The sequence below is a fragment of the Lynx canadensis genome, chromosome B1, assembly GCF_007474595.2.
Source record: "Lynx canadensis isolate LIC74 chromosome B1, mLynCan4.pri.v2, whole genome shotgun sequence".
NCBI lineage: Eukaryota > Metazoa > Chordata > Mammalia > Carnivora > Felidae > Lynx > Lynx canadensis.
The window spans coordinates 192,518,628-192,544,357 of NC_044306.2; the positions used below are offsets into that span (position 1 = coordinate 192,518,628).

At 43.9% G+C, this 25,730-nt stretch overlaps 1 protein-coding gene across 5 annotated transcripts in view; it reads left to right on the forward strand.

Moving 5' to 3' along the window:
* FAM184B (family with sequence similarity 184 member B) overlaps positions 1-25,730 on the forward strand; it is a 192,396-nt gene that overhangs the window by 89,463 nt on the left and 77,203 nt on the right. For all 5 annotated transcript variants that reach the window (XM_030314144.1, XM_030314143.1, XM_030314142.1 and 2 more), the window contains 2 exons: positions 23,575-24,327; positions 25,083-25,218. In XM_030314144.1, the coding sequence (XP_030170004.1) occupies positions 23,575-24,327; positions 25,083-25,218 (889 nt within the window). The remainder of the gene's footprint in view (positions 1-23,574; positions 24,328-25,082; positions 25,219-25,730) is intronic.

Sequence of the window (25,730 nt, forward strand, 5' to 3'; positions counted from 1 at the left end):
ATCTACAAAATTGAGGAAATAATGTGACTTACCCATTGTGGGATTATTGTGAGGGTCAGATGGGAGAGGGTATATCAAGCTGTGACCTCAGTGCCTAGCACCTTGTAAACCCTCAGGAAATGTTAGTTGCTACTATAATTATCATCTGTATTATAAAGATCATCCTGCTATTACCATCATCACCACCACCACCACCATCATCATCATCTAGTTATGTCCTTTTAAAACTGGCTTGCTGAGCATCTCAGGTTTTGGAAACCTGATGAGAACAGTCACCCATCCTGACTTCAGCACTCTGGGACTCTGTGTACCTCTGTTTGATGCAGGATGAGTTCAGCAGCACCATGGATGGGTATGTATCCTAAATACCTGCTGCTTTTGCATTTATTCTGCTTGTAGTGTCATCTGCAGAGTGATTGAGCATGGTGTTCATTGCACCCATGGTCCTGCATGGTCAGCATCCTTTCAGGAGCCAGAGTACCTGTAATGAGACAGGGAGCAATGAGGAAAAATGAAGAGTTGAATAGAGAATCATTTCTCTTCATAATTGTCATCCTTATATTTGCTTTTTCACTACAGGAAAAAAGGCCAATGACAGAGATTAAGGAAGTTACCAGCTTTTAACTTAAAACTTACCTGCTTAAGTTCCTTTTTTTAAGTTTTTATTTTATTTATTTTGAGAGAGACAGAGACAGCATGAGTGGGGGAGGGGCAAAGAGAGAGGGAGAGAGAGAATCCAAGCAGGCTCTGTGCTGCCAGTGCAGAGCCTGACGCAGGGCTGTAACTCATGAAACCATGAGATCATGACCTGAGCCAAAACCAAGAGTCGGACACTTAACCGACTGAGCCATCCAGGCACGCCTTAAAACTTACCCATTTAATCAAATAGAGTATGGGTTATAGAAAAACTACATGGTTAATTAGTTCATATAGTTTTTGCATTTTAAAAAATATTTTAAAATGTTTCTCTCCCTTGGTCATTTTATTTTTTCAAAGTAATACATACTTTGTAAGAAATTAGAAAATGCAAAAAAGCAAAAATTGCTTAAAAGTTCAAAGCCCCTGTAATGCCACCACCTAGAGCTAACTATGCTAGAATGCTGAGATGCCTTCTTTGAGTCTTTTTTTTTTTTCTTTTGCCTTTTTTGAGTCTTATTTCTCCCAGCTCCCCACAGGCAACATTTGTTCTCCCTGCACATTTCGACCCACTCTCTCTCTCCAGAAACTTCCTCACTCTACTCCCCCAGTTCCTGGTCCTCTCCAGGACCTGTCTGTGCTGACTGTCCAGATGGAAAGAGCTCCAAGCCCTGAGCACTCTTACCATGTGCTCTCCTGTGTCTTTGACACTTTACTTCACACAGGTCAAAACCTAAAGAACTCTTGGCCCAGCACCTCCCAAAATACAATTGAAAAGACATTAATTGGCATTACAGTGAAACCTTGGTTTGTGAGCATAACTCATTCTGGAAACATTTTTGTAATCCAAAGCACACGTATATCAAAGAGAATTTCAGGAACCATTGGCTCAGTTGTGATCATGCCATGTTCGGCATCACATACTACTAGTATTGCAAGACATTGCTCCTTTATCAAGTTAAAGTTTATTAGAAATGTTTGCTCGTCTTGCAGAACACTCGCAGAACAAGTTACTCACAATCCAAGGTTTTATGCATAAGAAAAAGAACTCAATGACTACTTTCTGTGGGTAGAGACAGCTAAACAAGTATCTTTATAACAGAGGTGCCCAAATCCTTTTCAGGCCTATTTGACCTTAGACTCCCTCGTTCACATCCATTCCCTTTGTGAAGTATCAGTTCAGTTTGACCATTCTGTTTACTAGGAGAGGAAACCATTTTCTTAGAGAAATTGAAGATCTTGTCTTTCCCAGGAGTACTGGCTGTAGTGGGCATCTGTTCGTGCTGGCACAGTGTCCCCCACTTCAGTCTCTAGACCATATGGTTGAGGCAGGTAGGCCCCATTTTCCTGGATCCCACATGACCTGAGCTTACCTGATCAGTGTATTCTATCTCATTGGCCACAGAAGTTAGTGTTAGAAACCATGACTCTTCTTGGGTGAATACCTTGAGACTTTGTTGAAGTGGTTGGCAAAGAGGCACTCTCTTTCTAGGGGCATGCTAAGTTGGTAAAATGTATTCTTGAAGCTGCCTGTGGCTACTTTGCTAAGAACCTCCTGAAGAATAAAGCCAGCTCAAAGGGAAGCAAAACTATGAGATGGAAAGAGATAGAGTCAATAGACATTTGAGAGCCTGGATCTATGTGTACCAGAAGCCAGAACTGGCTCTGGACTTTTCATGTACATGAGCCAATTAATTGCCTTCTTTTCCCCAACCTAGTGAATTTGATTTTCTGTTTTCATATCTAGAAGAGCCCTGATTGTTAAATCTGTACATTTCTAGGATTTGGTTGCTAAAACATAAAGATTTTAATTTTTTTAATGTTTATTTATTTTTGAGAGAGAGAGTGTGAGTGGGGGAGAGGCAGAGAGAGTGAGACACAGAATCCAAAGCAGGCTCCAGGCTCTGAGCTGTCAGCCTAGAGCCCAACATGGGACTCGAACCCATGAACCGTAGGATCATGACCTGAGCCGAAGTCGGATGCTTAACCAGATGAGTCACCCAGGTGACCCTAAAACATAAAGATGTTAAAGGGGAGTTTCACATATTTTTACTGGACAAGAAGGATCAGACCAAGAAATGCAGGGAAAGCATTACTCCATGACCTCTGGATCTTTCTTTCTCTTTTAAAAGCAAAGAAGGGACTTTCAGGAGTATGTAACAAATGTATTTTGGGCTTTCTAATGCTGGAAGACTTAAGATTGATTCAGGGAACTCAGCCAAGAGAAAGAAGACTGTCACCATCAGTGAAAATAGACATGATTTTATGCTTAATGTTATTATCAGAACCCATCCTGGCAACCTCTTAGATGCTCACCCACAGAATGTTCTATTAAGGGTTTTTGTAACCCCACAGATAGCTATTGGATTTGAACGGAGTGAAAAGAGCTCTAGATTCAAGGTCAGACTCATATTAGATGCTTACTAAATGTTTACTGAAGAATAATTTCTATTATTTTCTGACTTTACTACCTGGGGTGAGTAAAATTGTTTTCACTAGTTAGATGAAGATAAGAATTGCGTGCCTCTCTTCCAAGGCAGCTCTATATAATATCACTTGCATGTATCACATTTGAGTGATGTCCCCTCTCTGTCACTTAATGGAGAATGGAGTTCTTCATTCACTTGTCCGTCACTTATTCATTCATTTATCTTCTGTCAAATTCTGGATGAGGGGTTCTGCCAGGTGGGGAGGATACAGTGCTGTGTAACAGTCCCAGCTAGTTCACTTCAGCAACCTGTCACGGAGGACCTACTGTGTGCCTGCTAGTTGCCTGGCCCAGGGTTTGGCATCTGGACACACAAAAGTGTGTCATGACTGTCCCAACAAAACCAACAGGCTCTACAGTGGTGAGTCCCCATAGACCATTTCCTACCATCGGGGACACTGGGACAGCAAAAGGTTGAGAGCCACTGCTGTGGGTGATGAGGAGCCTCTGAGGATTGTTAAGCAGGATTGTCATACAGTCAGCCCTTAGATTTAGAAAGAACACACTGGTGAGCAAGGGGTGAAGGGGTTGTCAAGTTGAGTAGTCATGGGGAGAGTCATGGGTTTGGAGGGGATTATTCCAGAATTGTTGAGGCAGTACAGACAGCAGGTTTGCCCTCAGGTTTACAGAAGCCAAATGCTCTTGCTGTTGTTGTTACATTGGTTTCCCGAAGAGGTTTATGCGAGGTTGACCTCAAGAGCTCATCTCTGAAAGCAGAGAGTGGCCACCGAACATTGGCATCCATTATTTGTCTGTGACCCGTGGTTCCCTGTCTCCTGGATCGAAGTTTTTCACACCTCATTACACCCACAGCAACAACAAGACTCTCTTAAACTCTTCTTTTTTTCTTTATTTTTTATTTTTTAAAATTTACATCCAAATTAGCATATAGTGAAGCAATGATTTCAGGAGTGGATTCCTTAATGCCCCTTACCCATTTAGCCCATCCCCCCTCCCACAATCCCTCCAACAACCCTCAGTTTGTTCTCCATATTTATGAGTCTCTTTTGTTTTGTCCCCCTCCCTGTGTTTTATATTATTTTTGTTTCCCTTCCCTTATGTTCATCTGTTTTGTCTCTTAAAGTCCTCATATGAATGAAGTCATATGATTTTTGTCTTTCTCTGACTAATTTCACTTAGCATAATACCCTCCAGTTCCATCCACATAGTTGCAAATAGCAAGATTTCATTCTTTTTGATTGCCGAGTAATACTCCATTGTGTATATATACCACATTTTCTTTACCCAGTCATCCATCAATGGACATTTGGGTTCTTTTCATACTTTGGCTATTGTTGATAGTGCTGCTATAAATATGGGGGTGCATGTGTCCCTTTGAAACAGCACACCTGCATCCCTTGGATAAATGCCCAATAGAGCAATTGCTGGGTCATAGGGTAGTTCTATTTTTAGTTTTTTGAGGAACTTCCATACTGTTTTCCAGAGTAGCTGCACAAGCTTGCATTCCCACCAACAATGCAAAAGAGATCCTCTTTCTCTGCATCCTTGCCAACATCTGTTGTTGCCTGTATTGTTAATGTTAACCATTCTGACAGGTGTAAGGTGGCATCTCATTGTGGTTTTGATTTGTATTTCCCTGATGAGGAGTGATGTTGAACATTTTTTCATGTGCCTGTTGGCCATCTGGATGTCTTCTTTGGAGAAGTGTCTACTCATGTTTTTTGCCCATATCTTCACTGGATTATTTGTTCTTTGGGTGTTGAGTTTGATAAGTTCTTTGTAGATTTTGGATACTAACCCTTTATCTGATATGTCATTTGCAAATATCTTCTCCCATTCTGTCGGTTGCCTTTTAGTTTTGCTGATTGTTTCCTTCACTGTGCGGAAGCTTTTTATTTTGATGAGGTACCAGTAGTTCATTTTTGCTTTTGTTTCCCTTGACTCTGGAGACATGTTGAGTAAGAAGTTGCTGCAGCCAAGATCAAAGAGGTTTTTGCTTGCTTTTTCCTCGAGGATTTTGATGGCTTCCTGTCCTTTGTTTGGGTCTTTCATCCATCTTGAGTTTATTTTTGTGTATGGTGTAAGAAAGTGGTCCAGGTTCATTCTTCTGCATGTTGCTGTCCAGTTTTCCCAGCACCACTTGCTGAAATCTCTTAAACTCTTCTTTGTAGAACTAGAGACCTTAATGGAAAAGACAACACATTTATCATTGGGCCATTCAGACCAAAATAGACCAGCCAGGTGGAGGAAGCATGGTCGGGCGAGGCCTCAGGACTTGATTCTTCTCTGTCAGAATCTGTTTCTCCCTCCAGGGCTTTTGTCTCAGGCCCAGACCCTTGTGGATTAATTGATGCTGAACAGTTCAATGGTATATCCCAACCTTAAAATAAAAGAAAAACAACTAGATTTTTTTTTTCTGATATAACTGAAGTACACACTCATTATAGAAAAAAATGGAGAATGCACAAAAACAAACAAAAAAAAAAAAGGAGAAAAATTGATCACCCTTCATTTTGTACCATCCAGAGATCACCCTAGTCATATTCTGGTATTTTCTTGACCCTTTTCTTTGTTGATGTGTGTGTGTGATTTTAAAACACCATCTTGCCTCTTCAATTTTATATCTTTAATTTTAACTGAATCTACTCTAACTTTTTGAGGCCCCTGCTGTGGCCGGCTTCTGTGGACTCTGTTTTCTCACAGATGCTCCTGATAGGACAAGCCAGAGACAAAAGATGGTCTGGTCTGTGAGCTTGCCCCAGTGTGGCTCTTCCATTTCTTGTGTGAAGGTTAAGTGAGCCATGTCTACCCGTCACCCATAAATTGAGAATCGAACAGAGCATCTAGCAGAACTCCCTGCTTGAGGGGGCACCTGGGTGTCTCAGTAGGTTAAGCTACCAACTCTTGATTTTGGCTCAGGTCATGATTTCATGGTTCATGACTTTGAGCCCCACGTCAGGCTCTGTGCTGACAGCATGGAGCCTGCTTGGGAGTCTTTCTTTTCTCTCTCTTTGCCCCTTCCCTGCTCGTGCATGCTTTTTCTCTCTCTCAAAATAAATAAATAAACATTAACAGGATAAAATGTAAAAGAATTCCCTGCTGTAGTACTCAAGGCCACCCATGGTCACAGCATAGAAACTCAGCTATGGCTGGGAAGACAATTTGCAAAGGAGACCCGAGTATTGTAAATGGGTCTTTGGGTTTTAAGGTGTTATTTGGACAAGAATATTTAGCTTGAAACATACCATTTACTGAACATTATGCAGAAGGTACAATAAATGGATTGGAAAATTCTTAAGAAGGAGATTTTTCCCCCAGAGAACAGTGAAGAAAATAAAAATTCATTTAGAATGAGCATTCAATATATTTATCTTTCATGCTGTGGGGTTTACCTTTAAAGTTGCTTTGTGAACTGTAAAGTGCTATGTAAAAATAACATTAGCACTCATTGTTACACCATTTGTATGGAGCAAATGGATATGCATGTCTGTATAGATACACACACAACCTGCTTTCAGAATTTAACTTTATAAAATCGTAATTTAAACAGGTGAACTTGAAGAGCTGCTGTTTCTGCTTTTGAGTTCACACAATTTCATTTGTGTGCGCTGTTATAGATTTTGATGCCCCAGTTTGGATTACTTGTCTGTTACAATATTCCCTGTGAGCAGTGTTAAGATTTCTTTGGATTGGCTTTATCCACAAAGGAAGTATGACTAACATACTCGTATCCATTGACCAGGTTAGCTAACCAAGGGAACTATCCCTAGTCTTCCCTTTCCAAAAAGCTGTAAACAAATAATTCCATGTTTACAAGACAAGATGGCCACTTTCCAGGTCCCACATCTGCTTTAGTGCAGCTGACTAGAAGGCAGGAAGGCCCATGTCTGTGTGAGAGCAGGCCTGGACCAGGAAAAGAAGGTGCTCTAATTGAGAGCCTTTGGAGAGGGGCGCCTGGGTTGCTCAGTTGGTTAAGCGTTGGACTTCGGCTCAGATCATGACCCCCGAGTTTGTGGGTTTGAGCCTCGCATCAGGTTTGTGCTAACAGCTCAGAATCTGGAGCCTGCTTTGGACTCTGTCTCCCTCTCTCTCTGACCCTCCCCTGCTCATGCTCTGTTGCATTCTTTCTCTCAAAAATAAATAAACATTAAAAAAAAAAGATCCTTTGGAGAAACTGCACTCACCTTTTAGCTAAGTCTCAGTCTAAACTGGTTTGAGAGACAGTGGGCATCAGTTACTCAGAAGCCTAAGCCTCCCAGCACAGCCATGTGCAGCTAGGTACCTAGCAATGGCTCTCTGATGGGTTATGCGGAGATTTTTTTTTTTCAACGTTTATTTTTGAGAGAGAGGGAAACACAGAATCCAAAGCAGGTTCCAGACTCTGAGCTGTCAGCACAGAGCCTGACACAGGACTGGAACTCATGAGCCATGAGATCATGACCTGAGCCAAAGTCAGACGCTTAACCAACTGAGCCACCCAGGCGCCCCAAGGTAATGGTGAGATTTTAATTAGCATCAAGGACTCCATCTAGGAATCCGTCCCAAGCCCTTTTTCCTGCAGGAGCCCAGTCTTACTTGGAACCTGTTCTATCCCATTTCCACAAAGGAAGGGGTAGCAACCTCATGACCTCTGCTCTTTCTGGGCATTTTGGCACTCAAATTCAGGTCTTCCTTCTTAAGAGCTAGCTAGTCCTCTATTCTGACTTGGTGCCAGGAAGTTGGGGCTCCACCATGTGTGCAGACATTTGAGTCAAGAGCAAGGACCACAGCCTTTCCATGTTCTGGCATCCCAGGATGCTATGTTTCCGAGGTGGGGTGGAATGGACACCCCCTCAGTCGTGCAAGCAGGGGAATCCTCTGGACTCTTTTCCCTCTTCCCCACCCCACATACAGAGCATCTCTAGGTCTGCCATCCTTCCTGGTACTTCTTCCCCTCTCTGGCTCTAATTCCAACTTTTGCCACCCCCAGCTTGTTCTTGGGCATCCTGCAGTCCTCTTCCTGCCCCCATTATATCGGGACTCCACTCTGCAGCCAGGGCGGTGGTCCCAAACTTATGAACTGGAGAGTGTATTAGGTTCTCCACAGAAACAGAATACACACACACGAACACACACACACACACACACACACACACACACACACGTGCGCACGTGAATGATTTCTTTTTTTTTTAAATGTATAGCACCTAGAATAGTCGATGGAATTTTTTTCTTTTGTTTTTGTTTTTGTTTTTGTTTTTGTTTTTGTTTTGTGAATGATTTCTTATAAGGAATTGGCTCACCAGGTTATGAAAGCGGAGAGGCCACCTGATGTCTGGTCTGGCAAGCTGGAGACTCATGAGCACTGGCCGTGTAAATTTCAGCCCCGAGTCCGCAGGCCTGAGGAGAACCAATGATGGTGCTCTGTCCAAGGGCAGAAGACTGATTCCACATGCAGCAGTCGGAGTGAATTCTCCCTCACCACGGCCTTTCCTTCTATTCAGTCCTCCATTGGAGCTGCGGAGGCCCACCCACACTGGGGAGGGCAGTCTGCTTCATTCTGCCTACTGATTCAAATGTTAATCTCATTCAGAAACACTCACAGACACACCCAGAATCCTGTTTAACCAAATAGCTGGCATCCCATGGCCTAATCAAGCTGACACATCAAATTAACCATTACGGAGTGTGTTATTCACATTACAGACAGGCAGAATCTTACGAGAAAAGCTTCCTGTAAGACATGTAAACATAGCTCCCCAATGTATGCACACATCATTTTTCAGGGTATGAGGACTCTGCAGATGAATGTGAAAAATGCAGATCCCTGCCCCACCGCCACCTCGACCCCACGGCCTACCACACCAGGCTTCCTGGGGGGCAAGGTCCCATGGGAATCTACGCGATCACTACATGCTAGGCACACAGGATAAACCCCTTAGCAAGGATGCTGCAGCCTTGAGGGTCCAAGCCCTGCCTGCCTGTCCAGCATTGTGTCACACTGTCCTCCCCTTTCTGCTAATGTTCCTCCCCAGGAGGGCTCCCCTTGTGTGTCCCTTCCCAGCCCATTCTCTATCATGCTTTTGTGCTACGTGCTGTTTCTGAGACTCCCTCTACCTGTATTCTCCTCCCCTCCCTGCCCACCTAGCTGACAACTGCTCATCTTTTTAAACCCAACTCATTCTGACGCCTTTCTGCTAGGATAAAGAGAAACTTCATTGTTCGACAAATATTGACAGGGTCCTTTGCACATGTCAGGCACTGTTCTGGGATCTAGTAGTGGACTTGACAGACGAAAGTCTCTGCATACAACTCATTTTCTGGAGAGGGAGGCAAATAAGTAAATTTTTAAAAATATGTTAGATATATAATATGTCAGATGAAGGTGACATGGAGAAAAATCAAGGGGGAAAGATGCGGGGAGAGCAAGGCTTTGGGGTAATCAGGGCAGGTACCACCGATAGGGTGGCATATGAGCAGAAACCCAAAGCCACATGTAGATGTCAGATGGAAGGATGGCAATCCCCAAAAGGCAACAATATATGCACAGGTACAGAGAGAGGGCCATGGCATGACTGAGGCGTAGCAAGGATGTCAGTGCAGTGGAAGGTGGGCGGATTGAGAAAGAGCATGAGGTGAGCTCAGAAAGGTCATGGGGAGCCAGGTCAGGTAACCCCCTGTTGGCCATTTTAAGGCCCTGACTTTTCCTGAGTGCGCTGGAAACAAGGGGAAGATTTTGGGCAGTGGAGGGACATGATTTGGCTGACTTTTAGCAGACTGTATGGGGAAGGCAGAAGCAAGAGTTGGGAGGTCATTGCAGTGGTCCAGGTGGGAGGTGCTCATGACTCAGTTTAAGGGGAGGATGGGAAGGTGAGAAGTGGTCACATTCAGGGAGTGGATGTGGGATGTGAGAGACATATTTGAGCCAGGAAATTTTAAACATGTTTTTATTCTGACGAAATATAAATAACATAAAATTTATCATTTTAAGATGTATAGTTCAGTGGCATTTAAGTACATTCACATCGTGCAACCATTATCACCAGCTAGCTCTAGAACTTTTTCATCTTCCTAAACTGAAACTCTATACCTTGTCAACAATAACTCCACATTCCCATACCTTCCTCCAGCCCCTGCAACCACCATTCTACTTTTTGTCTCTGTGAATTTGACTACTCTAGGATCCTCATATAAACAATCACACAATATTTGTCATTCGTGACTGGCTTATGTCACTTAGCATAATGTCTTCAAAGTTCAAGTTCTGGCATATGTCAGAACTTCTTTTTTTTTTAAGTTTATTTATTTATTTTGAGAGAAAGTGTGTGTGTGAGCAGGGGAGGGGCATAGAGAAAAGGAGAGAGAGAGAGAGAGAGAGAGAGAGAGAGAGAGAGAGAATCCCAAGCAGACTCTGCACCATCAGTGCAGAGCTTGACATGGGGCTTGAATTCATGAACAGCGAGATCATGACCTGGGGTGAAACCAAGAGTCGGACACTCAACTGACTGAGCCACCCAGGTGCCCCAGAATTTCTTTCTTTTTAAGTGTGAATAACATTGTATGTATATACTACATTTTGTTTATCCATCCATCCACTGATGGACGCTTGGGTTGTTTCTGTCTTTTGACTATTGTGAATAATGCTGTGAACATGGCTGTACACATACCTGTTCAAGTCCGTGCTTTCAATTCTCTTGGAATTGAAACTCTAGAAGTATAATTACTGTATCAACTGGCAATTCTACGTTTAATTATTTGAGGAACTCTCCTACCATTTTCCAAGTGGCTACACCACTTTACATTCCTGCCAGCCATGCACAAGGGTTCCAATTCGTCCACATCTCATCAACACCTGTCTTCTGTTTTTTTAAAAATAACCATCCTAGGGCACCTGGGTGGCTTAGTCAATTAAGTGACTTTGGCTCAGGTCATGAACTCATGGTGTGTGAGTTCAAGCCCTGACAGTGCAGAGCCTGCTTGGGATTCTCTCTCTCCTTCTCTCTGCCCCTCATCCATTTGCCCTCACTCTCTCAAAACAAACAAACAAACAAACAAACAAAAAACATCCTGATAGTTGTGAAGTGCTATCTTATTGTAGTATTGATTTGCATTTCCCTAATGATGAGTGACATTGTGTTGAACATCTTTTCATGAACTTGTTGGTCAACTCCAAAATTTGACCTAAGCAACTAGACGGAGGGAGTTGGAGAATATTGCATGAGGTGAGATGGAGAACATTGTGGGAGGAGCAGGTTTTGAAGGAAAAATCCAGAATTAAATGTGAGATGTATATTAGCTATCCGAGTGAAGATATTGGTAAGCAAGAGGATACATGAGTTGGACGTTCAGCTGATGGGTCCAACCTGGCCATTTAATTTGGGAGTCATTAGCAAATAAGCATGCATGAAATCATGAGCTTGGATAAGATCCCAAAGGAATGTTTGTAGAGAAGAATAGCAATCTGAGGCCTAAGCTTTGGGGAACCCCTATTTGAAGGGTGAGAGATAACGAGGAACTAGCCAGATGAGGAGTGGCCAGTGGTCAGTAGGTGGATGATGTATTATGGGAGCCAAGTGAAGACTGTTTTAGGGAGGAGGAAGTGATTTCTAATGTCAAAAAGCTGCCAAAAAGTTGAACAGTTGGAGACTCAGAATTGGCTACTGTTTTAGCAATGTAGAGATCATTAGTGAAAGAGTGAGGAGTTGGCTTGGTGGATTGGTCAGCTTGAAAGCCTGTTTGGAGAGGGTTCAAGAGAGAAGAGGGTGGAAGGAATTAGTGACAATAGGTACAAACAAAGTATTTGAGAAGTCTTTATAAAGGGGTGCAGAAAAATGGGGGACTGGGATTAAGAAGGATTTTTGTCAATGAAAAAAATTACAGCACATTTATATGTTGGTGGGAGTGATCCATTAATGATGATGCAGGATGGAAGGTGGGGGAGGATTACTGGGCAGTGTGATCCTTGCTTTCCTGTGCCTTTCCCTGTGCCCCTGAAGACTGCTAGCAAAGTACATCAGATACTGTTAAATATACTAGTTGTCTTTACATTTATTTATCTATCTATCTATCTATCTATTTTTGAGAGACATAGAGAGGCAGAGCACAAGTTGGGGAGGGGCAGAAAGAGAAGGAGACACAGAATCCAAAGCAGGCTCCAGGCTCTCAGCTGTCAGCACAGACCCCGACATGGGGCTGGAACCCACAAACTGTGAGATCATGACCTGAGCCGAAGTCAGATGCTTAACCGACTGAGCCACCCAGGTGCCCCAATATACTAGTTGTCTTACTTGTTTCTTTCTCTCTCTCTTTGTGTTTTCCCGGCAATAACGCTGTGTTATAAACAACCCTAAAATCTCAGTGGCCTCCAACAACAGTGGTTTGTTTCATGCTCAGCCTGGCTGCTGCTCAGCGGCTGTCTGCTGAGCTTGGCTGAACCAGGATAGCTCCAGGCTTTGAGTTGAGGTCTGGAAGGTTCCACTTGTCTCTCATTCTGGGAACTGTGGCTACCCTGCGTGTACTCTTCCAGTGGCAAAAGGTAGAAGCACAAGAGGGCAAGCCAAAACACGAACACATTTAAAGCCTCTGTTTGCAACAAGTACTCTCAAATTCCATTTGCCAAAGCAAGTGATAAATAAAGCCCAACAGGGATTCAAGTAAATGAGGTCCATAGACTGGGAGGGCCATGGCCAGGAAGGGGAGGGAAAGGGAAAAAATGGACAAATAATACATCTACCATATCTCATACAAGTTCCTAAATAGAATGATTTTTAGTCTTCTCTGTTTTTCCGGGGCTGAGCACCATGACTGCTAAATTCTGCAAATGTGGTAAATGCTACAAAAAATCTTGTAGGGAAGAATATTACCAGCTCTTTTCTAACCACAGTTATGCTTCTGTTTCTTTTAATTTTGGATCCAGAAGGGTTTGGGGTTGAATTCCAGCACCCTTACTTTTTAGCTCAATGACTTTTGGCAATAATATCAATAATAGTAAAAATAATAACAGCATTTCTTGAGTGTTTACTGTGTGCTAGAAACACTGCTATAGGGTTTTAGGTTCACTATGTCATTTTAATCTCTAAGCAAATCTATGAGGTAGGCATTGCGTTTTCCATGCCTTAGATGAGGTTACTGAGAATCAGAGAGGTTCAATCACATACTCGAAGTCACAGAGCTAGAAAGTGGTGGAGCTGTCCAGTAGTCTGTAAAGGCTCCTAGTGAGCACCATGCCGTAGGACCCTTGCACATTAAGTTAGGCCACCCAATGTCAGTTTCCTCAAAATTGTCAGTTTCCTTCCTGTAAAATAGGGACAATCATGAGAATGGTCACTTTCTAGAATCATTAGAAGATTATCTGAAGGGGTGCCTGGGGGCTCAGTTGGTTAAGTGTCCAACTTTGGCTCAAGTCATGATCTCATGGTTCATGAGTCCGAGCCCCACATTGGACTCTGTACTGACAGTGCAGAACCTGCTTGGGATTCTCTCTCTCTTTCTCTCTACCCCTCTCTCACTTGCATTCTCTCTCTCAAAATAAATAAATAAACTTAAAAAAATAATAAAAAAAGATTAATTGAAAAATCCTATGTCAGTTACCTGGCCCAGTGAAGCTTATACGCTGGGCACTCAATAAATATTATTTCCTTCCTTCCTTTTTTATTTCACTTCTGACTCCTGCTTCCAGACTTGATGGAAAACTTCCTCAGGATCTCATGCACATAATACATAAATTATGACTTTGTTAAACCTACAATACTCAACCTCTAAGACCCTCACAGGCCCTCTGCTGAAATTTTCTCCGGAATCAAACCATTAGCAGTGGATTTCTAAAACCCTTGGGAAGACTGTGACTGGCTCAGTATTTCTCTTGGCTGCTAAATTATTCATGTCCCTTGATGGATTCTGAAGTCGGCCTCCTACTGAGGAGGTGGATTTATAAATGAGGTTCGGGCAGTTCCTTTGATGTTTCAGTTGGCTAGGTGGTGAGTGAAAGAAAGCATGGCACCAAGCCCAGAGAAAGGGTGGGTCTGCTCCAATTCTGCTCAACAATTGCAGACATAGAGGGCGGCGGGAGGAGCAGATTGAGTCTCCAAAAAAGGGGGACGTTTCTTTTTGAGAGCAGAACATGAGAAGAGAGGAGGAAGAAACATTTAATGAGTACCTACTATGTGCCAGAACCTCAGAGATGTAATCCTATCGTATCCTTAAAAAAAAGGTCTATTTTATAGGCAAGAAACAGTTTCCAAGAAGTTAAATAACTTGAACAGTTTTTTAAAAAGATAAGAGTCAGAAAGTATATATATCAACTGAATTAGGTTTTCTGAGAGTGACAGAAAACCCAAATGCAATCCAGTTGAAATCAGTCCAGGGCTGGCATGGCCTTCCATGGCAGCAAAGGCCCTGGCTCCTCTTATCTCATTGTTCTGCCAGTCTTAGCCCATGGTGTTCATAACATGGTCCAAGAAGACCACTCAGAAATAGAGGACCCATCCTGGAAGAAAGGAATGACATGTCTGCTTATATCCAGCTGGGCAGAACTTGATCACGTGGCTGTTCAGAGCTGGAAGGGAAGCTGAGAATTGTGGCAAACTTCCCATGGAAAGGTTAGGGCTTCTATTTTTTTCTTAAGTTTATTTTGGGAGAGATAGAGACAGCACGAGTGGAGGAGGGGCAGAAAGAGAGGGAGAGAGAGAATCCCAAGCAGTCTCCACACTGCTAGCACAGAGCCTGATGCAGGGCTCGAACTCACCAACTGTGAGATCATGACCTGAGCCGAAACCAAGAGTCGGACGCTTAACCTACTGAGCCACCAGGTGCCCCTAAACCTTCTATTTTTAAGGATGTAGGAGAGAAACAGATACTGGGCACACCAGCAATCTCTGCTACCAGGAAGGTAAACCTACGCCCATCTCATTCCAGAGGATCCTGGCCAGCTCCATTGTTCCTACCATATTGCCTTCCTTAGAAGAAATGCCACTGCTGCAGGGACCTCTGTCAGGATTCAAGAGCCCTACAGGAAACCATAATAGTAACAGCGGAGTTTCATCAGATGCTTAATGTGAGCCTGGCACCATGCAACATGCCTTAGAGCAGTATCTCATTTAATTCTTCAATAACTCAATAAAGCTCCCCCTTATTCTCCCCCTTATACAAATGAGGAAACTGAGACTCAGCGAGATGATATAGCACGTGCAAGGTCACACAGATAGCAAATAGCATCTGGGTCCATACATCGAATGACAAACAGGATCTGAACTCAGGCAGGAGAGATTCCAAGCCTAGTATTTTCATTGTTATCTTTGTTTCCTGTATGTTGCCTCTTGAGGGCCTCTGCTCCTGCAGGTCTCCCTTCTCGAATCCTATTCTTTTAGTCTTTCACCACCCCTTTACAAAGTCCTCCTTCTGTTTAACAGTAAACACTCTGAGAACCTGAATCAAGCCGGACATTGACTATACTAGGTGCCTGGGAACTATGTAATATAGAAAGGTCCTGTTGAGGGTCCCTGAGGTCCCTACTCTGATGAAGCTCACATTTTACTTCAACATCTAGCACCCAAGTGTCCATCTTGTGACATGAAAGGACCATAACAACCAAGTGCTGCAAAGTGCACTGGAAGAAAGATGAATGGAGTAAGTTTCTATTGTTTGTAGGGGACTAAAGGACACTTTATATAGGAAGTGAAATGTCTCATACTTTTTTCCAATGGTTCCAAATAAAACTTAGTTATATTGTATCTTTTCCGTTCTTCTAAATTCTTCTCATCTGCCTTTCTCTAGTGCCTCCCACTTGCTTTGATCCTGTTTGTCTATCTGCTCTGTTCCCCTTCCCTTCACCAGTGTCTTTGGGGAATAGTAGGCACCCATCAGTCACCTCCCTTTCCCTGCCCTCCATTCTGTCCTTAACTGTACCAGTCTGCTTCTGCCCAACACTGCACTAAATACTTTTTCCCAGTTTATGGTTAAGAATTCAAGTCTTTTTTTCTCTGGATCTCAGGTACATTAATTATGCAGTTATTCGATATCTAGTGTTTCGGTGCATTCTCTCATGTAGTTCTCAATATAGCCCTAAGAGATTGATGCTGTTGTTAATGTCATTTTTTAAAATGTTTATTTATTTATTTTTGAGAGAGAGAGAGAGAGAGAGAGAGAGCAGGGGAGGGGCAGAGAGAGAAGGAGAGAGAGAATCCCAAGCATGGGGCTCAGTCCCACAACTGTGAGATCATGACCTGAGCTGAAATCAAGTCAGATGCTTAACTGACTGAGCCACCCAGGTTCCCTTTGTTAACACCATTTTGCTGTTAAAGGAACTGAGCTCTAGAGAGGTTGAATTATCTTCCCAAGTCACCAGGTAGGAAACAGTGAGGCTGGAACTCCAACCTAGGTTGGCTAGCCCTGGAGCTCAAGCTCTTAATGACTGCTCCTCCAAAAAGCAAGAGATAACACTGTATGGTAGAATAGGAATGGGCCAAGAATTGGGGATGTGGCCTATGAAACGTGGTAGAGAATTAAACTAGCCCTTACAGGGGAAAGGAATAAGGAATGACTTCGAGACATATTGATTAAAGGTATCAGCATGGAGACCACAGGTGAAGTCAGGCATATTTTTTTTCAATCTAACAAGGTCTTATTTAATGGTCCAGACTGCCTCAAATCCATACTTGTCAAGTTTCTTTTTTTTTTATTTAACATTTTTATTTTAATTCTAGTTAGTTAACATACAGTGTTACATTAATTTCAGATGTGCAATATAGTGATTCAGAGGTTGGGAATCGTACGGACCAGTTAGGAGTATTTGACAAGAGTTGAGGTGGTTGGGTTGATCTGCTGTTTTGAATACCAAGGATGTGAGGCTAAAGATGAGATGGGCAGAAGGTTTGAGGATGTCAATAAGAAGGTAGTTGAAATGATTGGCCATGGAGTTCAGGTTAAAAATTGGCAGTGGTGGTGGGGGGCAGTTAAGATGAAAACAGACTATTGCACCAGGTAAAGAAAGAGAGGTTAAACTCAGAGAGCAAACTTACAAGAGTGAGGAAGTGGAGGGGCGCCTGGGTGGCGCAGTCGGTTAAGCATCCGACTTCAGCCAGGTCACGATCTCGCGGTCCGGGAGTTCGAGCCCCGCGTCAGGCTCTGGGCTGATGGCTCAGAGCCTGGAGCCTGTTTCGGATTCTGTGTCTCCCTCTCTCTCTGCCCCTCCCCCGTTCATGCTCTGTCTCTCTCTGTCCCAAAAAAAAAAAAAAAAAAAAAAAAAAAAAAAAAAGAGTGAGGAAGTGGAGAAGATAGAAAAAGAAGATGTCTGGATAGTAGGCAGGATATCCCAGTGGAGCCCCCCAGGAATGCCCTTGCCATGGTCATAGTCATGAACATTCACACATATCTCCATGTTGCACAGGAAGACAAATTTGACACATTTGAACGTTCTCAAAATTTTTTGAGTTAGGTTTATGACACAAAATGGCGTCCCTTTCTCCTGCAAGGAGAGGGGACTCTTCCTCCGTCTCTTCACTAGGCTTCATACTGTATTAATTATGAAGATGTGGGTTGTTGTTGTTTTTTTTAAACGCCAAGCTCTAGAATTTCGCTCATAAGCAGGGGCGCCTGGGTGGCTCAGTCGGTTAAGCATCCGACTTCGGCTCAGGTCATGATCTCACAGTTCGTGAGTTTGAGCCCTGCATCAGGTTCTGTGCTGACAGCTCAGAGCCTGGAGCCTGCTTCGGATTCTGTGTCTCCCTTTCTCTCTGCCCCTCCCCTGCTCATGCTCTGTCTCTCTCTCTCCTTCAAAGATAAATAAAAACATTAGAATTTCATATGCAAAAAGCAGACCTCAAGTTTACTGGCAGGAATGGAAAAGGAAAAAAAGTTTGTTTCTTAACAGTGAAATGAGAAACATATCAATAATCTTCCATGGAGAAACACCTCAATGTCTATCAGAAAGCAGCAGAAAAATAAATTATAGCACATCCATACAATGGCATATGAAGCAGCCAAAAATAAAAATAAGGAATTGCTTTATGTACAGAATTACATAACCTCCAAGATCTATTGCAGGGTAAAAAAAAATCACGGTCTAGATTAATGCACATTTGTGTAAAAGAGGGTGAGAAATATGATATGAAATATAACATAACATAATATACTTTCTTATTTGTGCATACACTATCCTTGGAGTAACCTTCTGGGTGAGGGCATGAGGGGAAAGGGAGGAGGGCACTTCTGGACTCCAGGAGTTCTGTAACTGGATCTCAGGCAAACAGAACAATTGGAGCAGACCCTTGGTGGGGATTAGTTGGGGACTTTTCATTGGGAGCCGCCATGAGTAAACATGCATATGCGCAAGAGCCCTCAGACATCATGTGCCCACCCACAGTGTGATACCCTCTCTGCTACCTCTGATCTTGTGTTAATTCAAGGGTATGCACATGGGGAGAGTTTTCACAGGACAGAGCAGACTCACATGAGCAAATGCTGGAAACAGTTATAGTCCTCAAAACCCAGAGGACAGTGGTTTCTACTCAAACGGGTGGAGTTCTTTCTTCTTTGAGTTCTTTGGGTTCTTTTTTCATTGAGTGCTTTTGTGGCATCAGGATATGCAGAATCTTCAACTAAGTTTTCTGTTCTACAGCTGTAGATGAATGTAGGAATTCCATTCTCCATGATCACCACCTACACCAGTTGATTTTATCCTTCATGGAATCACCTATGCCAAATTTCATGGAATAACCTTTTCAAGGATGTTTTGCTCTTCACCATGAGAAAGCCTTATTTATGTTCAGATTTACTCATGGCACAAGCCTGACTCTACTGAAGAGAATCTTTATTAGTTGGGTATTAGGTGCGCAGAAAGAGTTAACTTAGATGGCCCAAGATGGCTTATGCTTAGATTGGCTGTCTTGCAAAGTGGCCCTCACTTGGCATCTGGGAACTTAGCTCTCCAGAGGGTTCCCACCACCCAGACTGTTAAGAGTGACTCACTATGCCTAAACTGTTTATGCAAATGGTGTGATTTATACTGAGCACTTGCTTTCCTCCTGGGAATCTGGTATTTTTGTACTGCCAGTAGAAGTTGCCTACCTGGCTAGCCCCCAGTAAAAACTGTACTCAGTCTTTAATGAGCTCCTTCGGTAAACAGTATTTCACAGTTGTTGTTACAATGCTTTGATAAGGAAATTAAGCAAGTCCTGTGGGATTGTGCTGGAAGAGGACTCCACTGGGGGAGGACTTTTGGAAGCTTGAGCCTAGTTTCCTCCAGACATCTCCCCATTCATCTTTTCCCTTTGTTGAGTTTACTTTGTAGACTTTCACTGTAATCATAGGATTCTGACTGTATGCTGAGTCCTGTGAGGTTTCCTAGGGTAACAGTAGCTGTTGGAACAAATAAATGCCAAGACTTCAGAGGTCCAATACTATAGGTTATTTCTTGTTTATATAAAGATCAGTGCCAGTGCTCCTGGTGAGTAGATGGTCTTCCATCAATCATCAAGGACCTAAGTGCCTTCCATCTTGTATTCCACCTTCTTCTAAAGCCCCTGAGTCCTGTTCATTAAGTTTGTAGATGGAAAAAAGAGACTATGGAAAGTACATACCCCCTTCTTAACCCTCCTCTTCACCTTAACTCCACTGTTGGCCCAAAGATGACACCACTACATCTGGCTACATTCCATTGGCAATTATGGTCCCATGTAGATACAAGGGGGCTACGAAATGTGGTCTCTGCTTGGTGGCTGTTCCCCTGCAGCAACTCTGTGGAAATAAAGCATAAATCCTTGATGGCCTGCAACAGGATCATAATAGATCTATTTATTATGAAACTGTGGCACCCTCAACTTCCTCCCAAGTGCTAGGAGACAATACACAGAAGCCATACTGTTCTTGCCTATATGCAGGTTGACATGTAAAAGGAAATAGGTCATCCCAAATTGAGTAGGCAAGGCTAACTTTTCCCGGGAAGTCTTCTTTACAAATAGATCCCTTCTTCTGTGTTTCCATAGTAATTGGTGCTGATCCTTCTCATAGCACTTATCACAAGGTATTGAAACTTCACCGATTTCTTGTCTGACTTTCCCATTGAATCATAATATTTTTGAGGCTACAACTTTAGTTGTCTTATCGACCATATGTTCTGTGCCCAGAACAGAATCTGGTCCATCTGAGATGTGCATTAAATGCATAAAGGAATAAGTGGTTGAATGGGACAGGGAGATGCAGTGTAGTAGCAGGCTGTGAGCATGTGCTTCAGAGTTAGTGAAAATTTCTTATCTTCTGTGACCTTGCAAAAGTTACTAAACTTCTCTGAACCTCAAATTTTCATTCTTAGAATGGGGATAAAAATACTAACTTTGCAACATTACTATGAGGATTTTCTGAGATTATGAATGTGTATACTGCACCTAACTTTGTTCTAGGGATATTAGTAAACTCTGTAAAAATGGTATTTATTATTGACACAAATGACAGCCAGTGGCATTACCAGTTTCAACATTCAGTTACTCCAGATACACTCTTAGATGCAAACTATTAGAAGCCGTAGAAACCAAAGGTGGCCAAATTGTGTGCAAGGGTGATGAGAGGAACGAGTTGTAGAGATAGCAGCTTCATTTCATTGGCGAGTCTTCCTGGGAGGACAAAAGGGCTTCCTTCCCTTGACCTTGACATCAAAGAGTATTAGATTCACATTCTCGAAACAGTGCTTATTCTCCCAAGACTTCACAAGATGTCAAGCTCATCTCACACCTTTAGAACAACATGGTTCAAGATAGAGCTCTGATTCCTTCTTCATTCACTCATCCACTTAAGAAATATTTTTAGAGTGTTCACCTTGAGTCAGGCACTAGGGATCATTAGTAGTGAACAAAGAAGACCAGTCTCCTCTGTCACAGAGCCTACATTTTAGGAAGGGAGACAGACAGCCAACCAATAGGTATGTCACATGTAGACGGTGAAAAAGAAGATTTTAGGAGTGCCTGGGTGGCTCAGTCGATAAAGTGTCTGTTGATTTCGGCTCAAATTTGTGATCTCACGTTTCATGAGTTTGAGCCCCATGTCAGTCTCTGTGCTGACAGTTCAGAGCCTGCTTGGGATTCTTTCTCTCTCTCCTTTTCTCTCTGTGCCTCCCCTATTTGTGTTCTTTCTGTCTATTTCAAAATAAATAAATAAACTTAAAAAAATTGAGATTTTAGGCAGCATCCTGGATATGTGGTTTCTTTTTTTAAAAAATTAATTAATTTATTTATTTTTGAGAGAGAGAGAGAGAGACAGATAGATAGAACATGAGCAGGGGAGAGGCAGAGAGAGAGTGAGACACAGAATCTGAAGCAGGCTCCAGGCTCTGAGCTGTCAGCACAGAGCCCAACATGGGGCTTGAACTCAGGAACTGCGAGATTGTGACCTGATCTGAAGTCAGAAGCTTAACTGATTGAACCACCCAGGTGCCCCTCAAGTTCTGCAGTCTTAAGGTAAACTGTTATTAAACGTATCACAGGTGTCAGCTCTAGTGGTGCCATTTGGCCTTCTTCAATAACTATTTCATAATTACATATACATACATACACACACAATTACCCCAAACTTTCTCTCATATCATGTTTCTGATTGATTTATTCTCATAATCATCTAAGCCCCTGTGTTTTTTACTGTTTTAAAGCAATGGAAACCTTTTGGATTATTTATAAACTCCATGTCTGGTAACCCCCCAGTGTGAAAGCAGTTCTTCTCTGGTTCAGGAGGGTCTCCACCTGCTTTGCCTCCACCTTGATCCCTTCAACGGCCTTCAGTCTCACAGAGGAACTTGGGGATATAAGGAATAGGGTTTGAAAGCCATTAATGAAGTCTTAACTAAGTAGTGGGAAATTGATAATGAAATTCTAGTCCAATTCAATAGACAAGACTTATGAACAAGGGAAAAACAGCAACCTACAAAGGTCAAGGGTCTATAAGTGTGAAACTGTGTGACAAGGCTCCTGGGTGGCTCAGTTGGTCAAGCATCCAACTTTGGCTCAGGTCATGATCTCACGGTTCGTGAGTTCGAGCCCTGCGTCGGGCTCTGTGCTGACAGCTCGGAGCCTGGAGCCTGCTTCCCATTCTGTGTCTCCCTTTCTCTCTGCCCCATCCCCACTCATGCTCTGTCTCTCTCTGTCTTAAAAATAAATAAAACATTAAAATTTTTTTTTAAATTTGTTCAATACAGATTTCTTGATTTTCTTCCCCATGCCTGTCCTACCTGTAGCTTTTCCCTTTTAGTAAACATCTACCTGTTGCTCAGGCCAGTTCCTGGGCCCTACCATGCTCCCACCTTCCTTCCTTCTCTTCTCTGCAATAACAAAGTGCCCCTGTTTTGTTCCTGAAGTTATGGAGAAACACTCAGTGTTTCACCATGGATACGGCGCAAGCTGTTGCCTCTACCAGATTGAGGAGGCTCCCTTCTATTTCTAGGTTGTTGAGTGTTGTTGGTATTACGAAGGGGTGTTGTATTTTACCAAATGCTTGTCCTGTGTCTATTGAGACAATCATGTCCTTTTTGTCTTTTATTCTATTCATATGGTGCATTCCATTAACTGATTTGTAGATGTTAAATCAACTTTGCATTCCTGGGATAAATCCCATTTGGTCATGGTGTGTAATCCTTTTTATATACTGCCGAATTCTATTTTCTGATGTTTTGGGTTTTTTTGGGGGGGTTGTTTGTTTTTGTGCCCCAAAGTGTTTTCTGTTTTTAACAAATCTGAGCTTTAAAACTTTTGCTGGATTCCCATGGCACTCCAGAGCTCCCCTATGGATCTCTGCCACAGATATGTGGCCTTTATGCATTAATCACTCCCTCACTTCACTTTGCTTCCACCACTTTCCTGTCTCACCTCCCTGCTTCCTTACTAGTCTCTCCTGGGGACAATTTTTTTAAATCTCTTTTTTAAAGTTTATTTACTAAAAAGTTTTTTTTAATGTTTATTTATTTTTGAGAGAGAGAGATACAGAGGATGAGTAGGGGAGGGGCAGAGAGAGGGAGACACAGAATCCAAAGCAGGCTCCAGGCTCTGGGCTGCCAGCACAGAGCCTGATGCAGGGCTCAAACCCATGAACCGTGAAATCGTGACCTGAGCCAAAGTTGGACACTTAACCAACTGAGCCACCCAGGTGTCCCTAAAGTTTATTTTTTGAGAGAGAGAGAGAGAGAGAGAGAGAGAGAGCGAGCAGGGGAGGGGCACAGAGAGAGGGAAAGATAGTATCGCAAGCGGGGATCCCCAACAGGGGGCTCAAAGTCACCAACCGTGGACTGTGACCTGAGCCAAAACCAAGAGTCAGAGGCTCAACCAACTGAGCCGCCCAGGCACCCATCCCAGGAGGGGTTTCTACTAAATCGTTTCTACTAGTTTCTACTAAATCATTTCCACACAAATCCTCTTCTCAGGTGCCGCTGGTGGGGATCAGCTTAAGTCACTACCATGGGGGAGAAGCATCTCTGGCCACGTCGTCCCTCACATATCCACACTCCTCTCACTAACTGGGCTCTGTGGATTTTCCTGCAGGTGATTTACGCCCTCAACACCCGCCAGGATGAAGCGGAGGCCAGCGTGGAGGCTCTGCGGGAAGCCCACCGGGAGGAGCTCCAGAAGGCCGTGGCGGAGACCGAGGCCAGGCTCCTGCGGGAACAGGGCCACGCAGAGGAGGAGGCCCTGCTCCAGCGCATTCGGGCCCTGGAGAACGCCTTGGAGCTGCAGAAGAGGCTGACCCAGGAGGCGCTGGCTCAGTCGGCCACGTGCAGGCTGGAGACCAAAGAGAGGGAGCTGAGGGTGGAGGCAGAGCACGCCGAGCGGGTCCTCACCCTCTCCAAGGAGATGCTGGAGCTCAAGGCCGACTATGAGAAGAGGCTCCGGCACCTGGCGAGCCACGAGACGCCCCAGTGGGGCCAGCTTTCCCAGGAGGGCCCGGAGCCCAAGGGAGAGCCAGGCCACGGCCACGAGATGCGGGATGTCCTCCTGGAGGTGGAGAGGCTGCGAGCGGAAAACCAGCAGCTGAGCAAGGACTACGCCAGGAAGGCTGAGGAGCTGCAGGCCACCTACGAGCGGGACACCGAGGCCATCCGGCAGGCCATGCAGCAGTCCGTGAGTGAGGCCCTGTGGCAGTGGCAGGAGAAGGAGACGGACCTCCGCAAGAACTTCCAGGTCCAGGAGTCGGCCCTGCAGGCTCAGGTCAGGAAGCTGGAAGGGGATCTGGAGCACAGGGGCCGCAAGATAAGTGACCTGAAGAAGTATGCCCAGAAGCTGAAGGAGAGGACTCAGGTAAAGCAGGGTCTCGGATGGCTTGCAAATGAGATCATATTCGTGGTCCCTAATTTTAACACTTACTGTGTGTTAAAACTGTTTTTAACATCTACTGAGCTTTAAACTCTTTGTGCAAAGCCCTTGACTTCTACCAAAGTGACTCCTCTTATTTCCCTTGAGTTCAAGTACATTCTGTCAGCAAATATTTACGGAATGCCTACTATGTGCCAGGCCCAGGGCTATGGCCAGGAGACACATGGTGAGCTGGGTCCCTGACCTCAGAGAGCTTAGACACTTACAGTTTGCAGAAGAAAAGAAATTGGGAGGCTTAAAGACTAACCTCGCTGGTCAGCTGCATTCTATAGCCCTCTTCATTCCATAACAACTTGCCTGTCCTAAACTCCTTGGGACTTGGCTTTCCTGGACAGCCAGAACATTGACAAGGCAGATCATTGACAAACCCCACACGCTCACAACACCCTGTCTCTAAAAGTTGCAGCAGCTAATATTCCTATTAATCCCTGAGCACTTTTTCTGTCCCAGACACTTTATCTCATTTAATCCTCACCACAGAAAGGCTAAATATGTGCCCAAAGTCACACAGCCAATCTGGATGAGTAGGGATTTGATGAACATGAGCCACCGAATTGCAGGGACGCAGAGCTTATGCTGTGCACTGACCCACCTTTCAGATGTGACGCTGGTTCTGTGTATATTGGATGTCTCCACAGAGAACTGTTCCTAGAGAAATGAGACCCTTTCTGTCTGTTTAGGACCTAGATGTGCAGCTCAAGGAGGCTCGGCAGGAGAACTCTGAGTTGAAAAGTACTGCAAAAAAACTCGGGGAGAAGCTGGCCATTGCCAAAGACAGACTGATGCTGCAGGAACGTCATGTAACACCGAAAACCGGTCAGATGTTCTGCAACAGCTTTTTTAAACATTTATTTATTATGAGAGAGAGAGAGCACGTGCATGCATGAGAGTGGGGGAGTGGGAGAGGGGCAGAGAGAGGGAGAGAGAATCCCAAGCAAGCTCTGTGCTGACAGCAGGGCTCAATCTCATGAACTGAGCTGAAATCAAGAGTTGGATGCTTAACCAACTGAGTCACCCAGGTGCCCTGCAACAGTTTTGCAGCCTTGAGACTGTTGAGGGAGCAGAGCCAGGGGCGGGGCTGTTTGATCTGACCCCTGGTGGGCCAGCTCAATCCATGCAGGACAAAGGTGAGCTGCCATCTGGAGCCACCACAGTGCAAATAGCTAAAAGGCATGACGCAAAGGGACACCTTGCCCCCCCAAATGCTTCGTCACCAGGCCCACCACATGCCTGAACTCCTCAGCATTGGCTTTTCCCCCATGCTTGGGCAACACTTCTTTCTTTTCCCATCATTTCACACAGCAACGTTACTGGGTCTTCCCAGTTGT